The sequence below is a fragment of the Mytilus edulis genome, chromosome 11 (assembly GCF_963676685.1).
Source record: "Mytilus edulis chromosome 11, xbMytEdul2.2, whole genome shotgun sequence".
Taxonomy (NCBI): domain Eukaryota; kingdom Metazoa; phylum Mollusca; class Bivalvia; order Mytilida; family Mytilidae; genus Mytilus; species Mytilus edulis.
In genome coordinates, this window is record NC_092354.1 from 80,314,633 (window position 1) to 80,326,214 (window position 11,582).

At 33.4% G+C, this 11,582-nt stretch overlaps 1 protein-coding gene across 1 annotated transcript; it reads right to left on the reverse strand.

Moving 5' to 3' along the window:
* Nucleotides 1-1,192: 1,192 nt before the first annotated feature.
* Nucleotides 1,193-9,167, reverse strand: LOC139494997 (angiopoietin-2-like). Its single transcript, XM_071283112.1, has 5 exons — nt 8,702-9,167; nt 7,196-7,347; nt 4,572-4,668; nt 3,594-3,758; nt 1,193-2,572 (listed from the first exon to the last, which is right to left on the reverse strand). The coding sequence occupies exons 1-5, from the start codon at nt 9,015-9,017 to the stop codon at nt 2,301-2,303; spliced, it is 1,002 nt and encodes a 333-aa protein (XP_071139213.1). The 5' UTR covers nt 9,018-9,167; the 3' UTR covers nt 1,193-2,300.
* Nucleotides 9,168-11,582: the final 2,415 nt, after the last annotated feature.

An 11,582-nucleotide genomic window follows, 5' to 3' on the forward strand; every position in this document is an offset into this window, starting at 1 on the left:
TGAGGTTTTTTTTCAAATTTGAATATTCAATTATGTAAAAACGAATATTCATAAATAGTGTAATAATGTAAACTTAACACTGTCATGATAAAAAAGGAAATCAAAGTAAATAGTCCGATCACGAAAATCAATAATCCGAACAGTCAAATCAGGAAATTACTAAAAGTTTCAAACAAATGTAATGAATGAACGATTGATAATTATATTTAGAAAATTGCGTGTCGTATTTTCATGTATATGAATGTCCAAAAATATATAAATCAAGGACTAGAATGATTATCTATATGGCGCATTATTTTCATACATATTTTATATTATATTATTTATAAGATGTCTTATGTATGAAGCTGTAGACGGGGCCTCGGTGGTCAAGTGGTCTAAGATTGTACTACTGTAATCCCTAGCCAGTCAACACTGAGGTTGTGAGTTCGAACCCCGCTCGTCCGGTTGCACTTGACTCCAATCTTAGTTGACTAGGAGTGTTTTCTTGACGAATGTTGGTGGTTTTCTCGGGCACTCCGGCTTTCTCCATCAATACAAACTGGTCGCCACGAAATATCCCAAAAGAGGGGCGAAAGATACTTGAGGAACAGTCAATTTCATCAATCGAAAACGACAACGCCATGGCTAAAAATTACAAAAGACAAACAGACAAATAAAAGCGGGGCCTAAAAGTAGCGTTTAAACACGCAAGATATCAAACCAAATCCATGAATGTGTAGCAGTAAGGTCATTATTGATATAGATTAGTATCAAGTTTCAAAACAAATTTAAACACGTGTCTACCATGCACACTGCCATTGGTCAGTCGATATATGACCAACATGAAGCTGAAACTAATTGTCCAATCAAAAGGAAAATGTTATCATACCAAGCCAATACAAGGGTATTATTTTTTTTTTATATTCAGCGTTAAATTCTCTAAACATATCCACTTCATCTTTAGTGTTTCAGCGCTAGATAATATCATGTTTAGTTTTACATAAGCTGGTTTAAGGACATGTTAGATTGTCAGTCTAATTCTTCGTGTGTATCCAATCGGTAATATTCACCCTAATTTCTATAAAATAGGAGAGACATGCACGTCATAATGTGAGAGATGTAAAATTGCGAGCAAACTGTCGACGAGGTAAATAACCGAATCCATTGAATCTATAAGAAAATAACAGTAGGGCAATAATGGGAAAACATATCTGTTTTTATATTTTTATTGAAAAAATAAACAACAAACATCCTTATAGAATCAATAGTAAGCTTTTGGTTAACTGTTATGGAATCGGATTTAAACTCTCTAGTGTCTTTACAGAATTCAAATGAAACCATATTAATTCAGAAAAAAAAACATAGCATTTGGCAACCTAAAGGTGCTGAAAGTTTTATTTGAAAACACACATGCATCCTTTTAACCAAAAGGTATTGTCTAAAATATAGCTAAATTGTATACAATTTAAGATTAACGTACAAAGAAGATGTGGTATGATTGCCAATGAGACAACTATCCACAAGAGACCAACATGACAACTATATGTCACCGTACGGCCTTCGAAAATGATCAAAGCCGATACCGCATAGTCAGCTATAAAAAGCCCCGAAATGACAATAGTAATCAATTCAAACGATAAAACTAACGGCTTTATGTATATAAAAAAATGAACGAAAAACAAATATGCAACACATAAACAAACGACAACCACTGAATTACAGGCTCCTGACTTTGAACAGGCTATTACATACAAAATGTGGCGGGGTTAAACGTGTAAGCGGGATCCCAAAAGAGGGACGAAATATACCAAAGGGACAGTCAAACTTATAAATCTAAAACAAACTGACAACGCCATGGCTAAACATGAAAAAGACAAACAGACAAACAATAGTACACATGACACAACATAGAAAACCAAAGAATAAACAACACGAACCCCACCAAAAAACTAGGGGTGATCTCAGGTGCTCTGGAAGGGTTAGCAGATCCTGCTCCACATGTGGCACCCGTCACCCTGCCCCCAACCTGGGACAGTGCAACATAAGAACGAATAATACACCCTTATTATTATTACGAATATATGTAATTTGATGTCTGGACAATTGACTGATAGTAGACATGCAACAGCATCAAACCAGTGTATTTGATACTAGTGAACAAAAAGGTTGTACTTTTGATGTTCACATACATTTGTCTTTAATTATTCTGGCTTACCTTAAAACATTCAAATTTTGTAATTTGGACTTTGACAATTTGCCTGCAGAACGACAGATAGCAAACCAAGAGCGAATGAAAAAAAAATAAAACACAACTATATTCATACTTTTCTGACCATCATAAAAATTGTCTTAAGCGACTGTCGATTCTTTGAAAACGTGTACCAGTTACATGAATCGGGACGATCTACAGCAGACCTATAATAAAGCCCGTTTAAGTCTGATGCTCCACACTTGTTGAACCAGAATCCTCCTCTGTGATATATAGGATTACAACGAACACCAGGCAATGCGTCATTATCACTATCAAAAGTACTGAACTGATGGCCTCCCTGTGGCGATGAAAAGGACATCGTGTGCATTAGACTATCACCTGAAATAATTAATACAAGTTCATTAACATATATTCAAAAAACTTAACAAACAATACTGACATAAAAGTGACGCGTAAAATTAGATTTGTTCATTCTTTGGGATATTACTTGATTTATGTCAGATACATTGCAGGAATTTGTGTATGAAAATACTATTTATCATAGAAATTGGACGAGATACTAAACAAAGCTCCATATTTAGCTATTGAGTAATGTTTTGATGTATTATGCTCATACGATATACATGTACTTGAATAAAAGTCCTAGATTATAAATGAAGGCAATGTTAAGAAATTTAATTCCCCAAGGTATGGTTGACATCAAATCAAGTTGACATACCTTACATCAAGTTTTCAATTTGTTTTTTTTTAGGGGAGAGATTGAAGCGTTTTTCGTGACGGTCAAACAAGATAAACTTTAAACTGGTTAACAGATAAGATAGGAGAATTTCAAAGAAAACTGTTTAGAGAGAAAACATCCGTCCTAACACTTGAATTCAGCTACTAGCAAACCTGCGGTAGTTTTTTTTTATAGCTTACATTGTTTCTGTTATGTGATGTTTTTTTTTTTGCTTTGTTTTTTTATTCATGTATTTATGTATTTTCGTTGTTTTGATTATTCTAATCTCAGTGCATGTGTACTAAAGTTATCTGTATCATGAGAGCGTCCTTCACTGAATCCATCTGTGGATACATCAGTCAGTGGTCTCGTTAGCCCAACATAGAAGGGCGCCGCGCACTTGGTACCCGCAGTCGCGCCGCCATTGGCGCCCTCAGCCTCGCCCGTCTGTCCTGACATCTTTTGTAGAAGCCGTTTTGGCAATTTACAAGTAAAATTGTAAAATGTTTATACATTTATTGTTGATTTAAAGTGACCAATATTGGTTGATATTGCAATGTCGTGTGCTTTCGTGTGTGAACATTCAGTATTTTGTATGAGTTTAAAGTAAGAGGGTCTGGAAAACATAATTCACATAATTTTATGATAGACAGGGCATAACAATAACGGTTGTAAATATACCTGCTGTTCCACTAAAACCTGAAACTATTAAACGGTATTTATCAGACTCAGGATGGATATAGAACTCAGAATAACTGGCATATTTCCACACTCCATCCCACGCCTCCATTAAGATCAACAGCTCAGTTTTACGGGACGAAGTGAGCCAGTATAATTTTTCATTTCCTAAATAAGATAATTTAGATATATAGCATCATAAACTACAATATATCAACAAATCGTAGTGTAGTATGAAAAAAGTGGAGTCACGTGCGTTGGTAGTGGCAAACATCAATTTATATATTGATGTGTATTTCTTTTTATAAACTAATATGACTCATATAGTTATTATATAATAGTTATAATAACGAAAACATATAGTTGTGTGTGTTCTTGTCAGTCGGTAAATTGTGGATAGTTGTCGTCTGGTTTTTAATCACCCACAACACACATGCTAGAGATTGTAAACATAACTAAAAAATATATTTTTACCAGAAACACTAAACAGATAAAACGAAGATCTTACGAGCGATGCAATAAGTAGACATGTATTTCATTATTTCAAGTTTTGTATTTGTCTTTTTGGAAGTAAATGTATCTGTTCCATATATTCATAAACAGCAATCGTTTGTGTCGTTTTAACCACCCGTCTTACAGATTTTGATGTAAACAAGTAGTCACTGTACACTTTTAATTATCTTTCGAAATACCAAGCACTGACCTCTGCGATAGATATGTTGCAATGCAAGGAAATATGTTAGAAAACAAAATGTCCTTGCAATGATCCTACGTGTGGAACCTGATGTTCAGTTGTGAAGTACTGAAACCCGTATTTTGAACTCTATAGGTTTACTTTTACAAATTGGGACTCTTGTTATATATATCTATAAATAGATATACAGTCATATCATTTATTGAAATAATTATAACTTGGATTGTAACTAAGATTTAGAGTCAGATTAATGATTAAGTCATAATAAACATAAAAAATAAACAGACCTAGCCAACCATCAGTCTTAGTACCTCCAAAACCATTTTTATAACGGATCCAACTTCTATCAAAATTTACAGAACCGTCTTTTCTGTGCTGAAATACCTTCAAACAAAAAAATATAAAAGAGCACAATGCAAAGTAAAACCTATACAGTACCATTTATACATGCATGTTGTCTGGTTGCAACTTGTTGAGTAATCTTTAAACTTTGATAATAAATACAATAGTTCTCAAAGGTACCAGGATTATAATTTAGTACGCCAGAAGCGCGAAATTTTAAAACGGTATGATCAGTTGATTTGTAGCCACGTGGAGGACATGTTCAAAACAGTATAATCAGTGGTTTGGTTGCCACGTGGATGACATCTTTAAAACAGTATGCTCAGTGGATTGCTATCAACGTGGAGGACATGTTAAAACAGTATGATCAGTGGATTTGAAGCCACGTGGAGGACATGTTTAAAACAGTATATCCATTGGATTGGTACCAACGTGCAAGACATGTGTAAAATGTTATGATCAGTGGATTGGTAGCCACTTGGAGGACAGGTTCAAACAGTATGATCAGTGGATTGGTAGCCACTTGGAAGACATGTTTTAAAAAGTATGATCAGTGGAGTGGTAGCAACGTGGAGGACATGTTTAAAACAGTATGACCAGTGGATTGGTAGCCACGTGGGGGACATGTTTAAAACAGTATGAAAAGTGGATTGCTAGCCAGGTGGAGGACATGTTTCAAACGGTATGATCAGTGGATTGATATTAACGTGGAGGATATGTTTAAAACAGTATGACCAGTGGATTAATAGGCACGTGCACGTGGGGGACATGTTTAACATAGTATTACCATTGGATTGGTACCAACATGGAGAACATGTTAAAACAGTGTGATCAGTGGATTGGTAGCAACGTGGAGGATATGTTTAAAACAGTGTGATCAGTGGATTGGTACCAACATGGAGAACATGTTAAAACAGTGTGATCAGTGGATTGGTAGCAACGTGGGGAATATGTTTAAAACAGTGTTACCAATGGATTGGTAGCAACGTGGAGGACATGTTTAAAACAGTGTGATCAGTGGATTGGTAGCAACGTGGAGGACATGTTTAAAACAGTGTGATCAGTGGATTGGTAGCAACGTGGAGGATATGTTTAAAACAGTGTGATCAGTGGATTGGTAGCAACGTGGAGGACATGTTTAAAACAGTGTGATCAGTGGATTGGTAGCAACGTGGAGGATATGTTTAAAACAGTATGATCAGTGAATTAGTAGAAACGTGGAGGACATGTTTAAAAGAGTATGATCAGTGGATTGGTAGCAACGTGGAGGACATGTTTAAAACAGTGTGATCAGTGGATTGGTAGCAACGTGGAGGATATGTTTAAAACAGTATGATCAGTGAATTAGTAGAAACGTGGAGGACATGTTTGAAAGAGTATGATCAGTGGATTGGTAGCAACGTGGAGGACATGTTTAAAACAGTATGATCAGTGGATTGGTAGCAACGTGGAGGACATGTTTAAAAAACAGTATGATTAGTGGATTGGTAGCAACGTGGAGGATATGTTTAAAACAGTATGATCAGTGGATTGGTAGCAACGTGGAGGACATGTTTAAGGAGGCTCGCCGGTCTAAATCAATGGTTTTATTTTTTATAAATGAACTTTATCTTATACTTAATAGAAAAATAAATTTTAAAAAGTGTGGTCACCGTTCATTTACGCTTACAATCTACCTTCGAAAGAAGTATACATTTTTGTTAATATCCTTTTTTTCTATTGAACTAATAGGAGAAAAAGCAGTATTATCGAAATATAAAAAGAACTACGATGACCTATAGTTGTTAATATCTGTGTCATTGTGGTCTTTTGTGGATAGTTGTCTCATTGGCAATCATACCACATCTTCTTTTTTTTTTATAAATTACAGAATTCGCGTAAATTTTACAATTATTTATTTTACGTACAGTTTATTCGAAAACAACAATAGAAATATAGGTCACCGATGAGTTAAAAGAGATATTTCGATTTTAAAGCCAAAAAATGGCATTTTTGCACCAAAAGGAAATAATTTGGAGCTTTTCCAATGATATCTACATTTTAAAAGTTACCTTTGGCCAACAACAATTGATTTTTTTTTGGAATAATTTTTGTACCATATGATAAAGTAACAGCTACTTGAGGTAATTTATAAAATTTGAAATATAATATAAGTGTAGAAAAAGTTTAAAACAGTATGACCAGTGGATTAGTACTAATTGGAAGACCACCGAGAATGAACACTACATCATAGATAATTTCAAAATGGTCTTTTGCATGTTTTATGAATCAGATATATGACAGTTTTAATCCATTCGTTAAATGTGTTTGAACTTTAAATGTTGTCACTTGATAAACACTATGACGGATATCCCGTTTTGAATTTTTCTCTGAATTCAGTTTTAATTTTATATTACATCCTGCTAAACAATGTACTATGCGTTCGACACTCACAGTTTTGAAGAAAAAAAATACCTATGCAATGCTACAAAATACATATAACTACGTTCATGTTTAGACTCTTTACATATCAGCTTACCGCAAATATGATAAAAAAAATAATGTTTGATTGTTACAAAGACTAACTTACAGTCCAGCGACCACCGGCTGTTTGGAGATCACACCAAACATCAACTATTCCTGTCACTAGTGTGATGGTATACACACCACTACATGTATAACCCTGGGACTGTACGTCATCACAATCTCTTGCAGTAGGAGGTCTATCTTTGCATGCAGCCCCTGAAAAGGTATCATAGCTTTTTTTCAAATGTATTTAAGATTTCGATAAGCATTACGTAATTTAGTTAACACGGACATATTGTGTTGTAAGGATGAGTACATTCAACTGTTGGTTGCTATCATATCCTGGATCATCAGAGAAAAAATACAATTTTTAAAAAGCTATCGAAGGTAGTCAAACGACGTACATGAGTTGGTGGTAATATCTACATACGATACAAGATAAAATGTCAAAATGATAGCAATGACTTGAAGTTGATTACAATATCGAATCACTAAATAGCAAGGCCTTGACATTTGATATCTCTTGAATATGTATCGAAAAAGCACTAATGTCTTTTTCAAATGAATGTGTAACACATCATTTCGACAAACCATAATTAAGAATATATGTGACACAAATTGCTTGTGAATCATTACGTCATTTATTTCATTACTTACATGTAAATCATTTACGAAGCTTTCACATATTAGTTCGTTCCTGTGTGTGTTACATTTTAACGTTGTGCTTCTTTAGTGTCGTCTGTTTCCTCTTATATTTGAGTGTGAATTCACATTTCTTATAAGACGTGTCCCGGTACATTTCGATCCCAATTAGTTTTGATGTTATACTTGTTCTTATCATCGGGTATTGTATAATGCTTAGTTTGTTTCTGTGTGTGTTACATTTTAATGTTGTGTCGTCATTCTCCTCTTATATTTAATGCGTTTCCTTCGTTTTGGTTCGTGACCCGGATTTGTTTTTTCTATCGATTTATGAGTTTTGAACATCGGTATACTATTGTTGCCTTTATTTATAGTGACATAGATTTCAAGTTGTGATCCAGTCTGAATTTGAATATGTTGTTACAAATGTGACAAAGCAGTTAAAATGTCAATTTACCATCATTGCAAGAACAATTAATATACGTGTATAAAGTACATTATGTGTTGACAATCACAACTGTACAACATGCAAATTACTGTAAATTTAGAAATTATAGCGTGCATTGATTAAATTGCGATTTTGTAATTTTAGTCTGTAATACGAATTTAAATTTTGCGATATTTTGATAATTCCTGTTTAATTCTTATAAAAATTCAAAATGCGATTTTTATGTATTGCGATTACAACTCTGTCTCATTTTTCGCAATAATTCCCATAATTACAATAATCCGAGACACACACAGTTAGGATGACAATTTGAAGGCAGTCATCTGGAAAGAACATAATAATTGCGATAGTTCTGTGGGTTCCAGTTCTATGTAAGATTATACGAATTACTGTAAATATGTAAGAGTCCTATTTAAAGATAAGTCAATGCAATGAACATGATTTATATCGTTATAATAATTAGTTACCATACGAACCTACCTTTTGAAACGTCAAAATGTCTCCATCCGACTTGATAAGTTCCATCAGCAAGCTGATTCGTAAAATCCCTATTAAACTCCTGGCATCTACCATCATTAAAATTATACGCAACAGATCTACAATCTATATCGTCTGAACACAAAGCTAAACAACTAAATGCATTGGTATTTGTGAACTGCCTTAATACGTTGCCTGTCTTATATATGTTGTCGAACGATCTATTCCTTTTTCCTGCTTTAACTCGTTTGTTTAGATTTGTGACAACAAAATCGGCAAGTAAAATGCAAGCAAATATCAATTTAGGAACATTTAGCATTGTTTAAATTATTAAGCCCAATATAACGATTACAGTTATTAATTAGTAAATATTTTACAATTATAATACATCCAGAAACAAATGATCAAATACGAGAAGATTTCTTCATATTCTTACTTGATAATTTCTCAAATAAAATTCTCGATCGCTGCATTTTATGTTACTCTAAAAACCAATTAAAACATGGCTTCAAAACAACCAATTGAAACTATCCGTGTGTAGTATTTGTATTATTGGAAAATCAAACGAAAGGTGAACTATTACATAATTGAGTGAGTACAACATATGGCAAAGTCAAAGGTACTTTATTCAAATGATTTGCACCACTTCGTCCCTTTTGATTTAATTATTTCCCTTAGCTGTAGATTAAAAATATTATTTATTTAAGATGTGCGAATAATCCAGTACTTTTCTGTCATGTATCTAAAAGAAATGTATATATAAAACTTCCTTTGGCGGATATTTACAAATATGCTGTGTAATTCTAAGGGAAAATGCTTAAAATTTGACTTTTACGAAATAAGAAGGTTGAAAATCATCATGTTTTAAAAGAATTTGGGCGAAACCTTAAGAAAGAAGGTAAGTTAAAAGTTATTATTTAACTTTAAAATTCAACCTACAAGGTGTTTCCTTATATGCTAACAAATCATGAACAATATCTTCTCGCATATGTATTTTTGTTTTGAATCTTGCTATTTTACGATTTTTCGTCTTTATATAGCAATTATACTATGGCTAAGCTTCCGATTTTTAAACTAAAAAGGCAAAAAGATTTCAAAGTAGACAATGTCCATTTGTACACGGACAGAAGCCTAAAAACAAGTACAATTCACATATATGCGAACAAATTGTTCATTCGACATAGGTATTGGCATATTGGTATTTTTTTAAGGGTCCTATATAATCCTATTGGAATGGCTGCCATCATCATAAGGCAAAATGGCCGCTGTGCAAATTACCCCAAATTTTGCCATATGATCTCTTTCAAATTGTCACATTATATAATCGTAGAGTTGGAACAAACTGCACGGTTATATTTATCGAAACATTTTTTAACATTTTGGCAGACTGTCAAACTGGACATCGACTGATTCAAGAATTGCGACATGGTGGACAGGTTGACATACACACATTTTATATATCATAATTTATAATTTAAAGCGTGTGCTTCCATAATGGTTAACAAAACAGTATAATAGATCTTTATGTCTAAATCGTTCAAATAAAACAAACGATATCAACACCAAAGTGTTTTTTTTTTTAAATATGGGATTTAAATTGATCAATATTTTTGAAGAGCAAAATATGTTAACCCTTTCGGAGCCCTGAGATCTACCCCACGTTTTGGTGGGGTTCGGGTTGCTTATTTGAAAGTTTTCTGTGTTGTGTTTTGTGTACTTTTCTTCGTTGGTTTGTCGAATTTCTTTTAAAGCCATGACGTTGTCAGTTTATTGTTGATCTATGAGTTTGAGTGTCCCTCTGGTATGTTCGCTCCTCTTTTGCACTTGTCGTGATGCTTATGGTAGCACAATCCCGGTTAGGAGTGCAATTACTGTTTATCGAATGCAATGAGAGCTACACTAATCGTAACATATCCCTTTGAATCTGTGAACGGAAAATTTACGAAAAGATACTTTAAACTTCACCACTTGGCACTCCTGGTCTTAAAACTTACTAGTATTTGATAGAATCAAGTAAATGTTCAAAGTGTTGTTTGGAAACAGAAAACATAATTTACCGAAATACGCAGGTCTTAAACTTGAGCACTGAGGATATTGGAATCTTTGTGTTGGTTTTTTTGTTTTTTTGTTTTTTTTTGTTTGCTTTAAAATGTGGGTTTGGTTTTTATATGTGACGTATCAGAGATATGAAGTTTAGTTGAAATACCTACATGTATATGATAATATATATATATAGAAAAGAGCCTTTTGTATATTTTAGTTGTTTGTCAAGTTGAACGTAATTTGTTCTGCCAATTTTTGCTGATTTTATTATTTTTGTTTTCAAAAACTCTCGTCTCTCTATTCAAATTTAAAATGAATTCTTTTGCAAGAACGTTAACAGGACAATATATGTACTTTCTCAACCTGAAAATCTTTAGGCTATATTAGTATAAACACGAGTTAAGGAGGACAAGTCCGCAGTCATTGATTTTTTAGTACTTGATTAGGTGTATCACGAAGGATTTAAAGTTATGCACACTGTTAGTTCGACGCCTCAACGAATACATTTATCTTATAATACATAGTTTAATGACTTTAAAATATGAGATATGCAAAACTTCACAATGCATTATGCACTATAAGTATGTAAGCATTTCAAAAAAGTGTATTGTAAGGAAGTACAATTTATCACATTACATGGTCTCCTACGGCAAGGTGTATAAAAACATATTCAAACAAGTTATGCTGTAGATATATAATAATCACAAATACAACAAGTACAAATTAAGGAAGTTCGCTACTCATCTTTTCATAACACTAGTATATATTGACGGGGATTAATAAAGGAACAAAAAAAGCAAAGATGAAATTCATTTTTTTTTAAATGTGCAGAATTTATCTT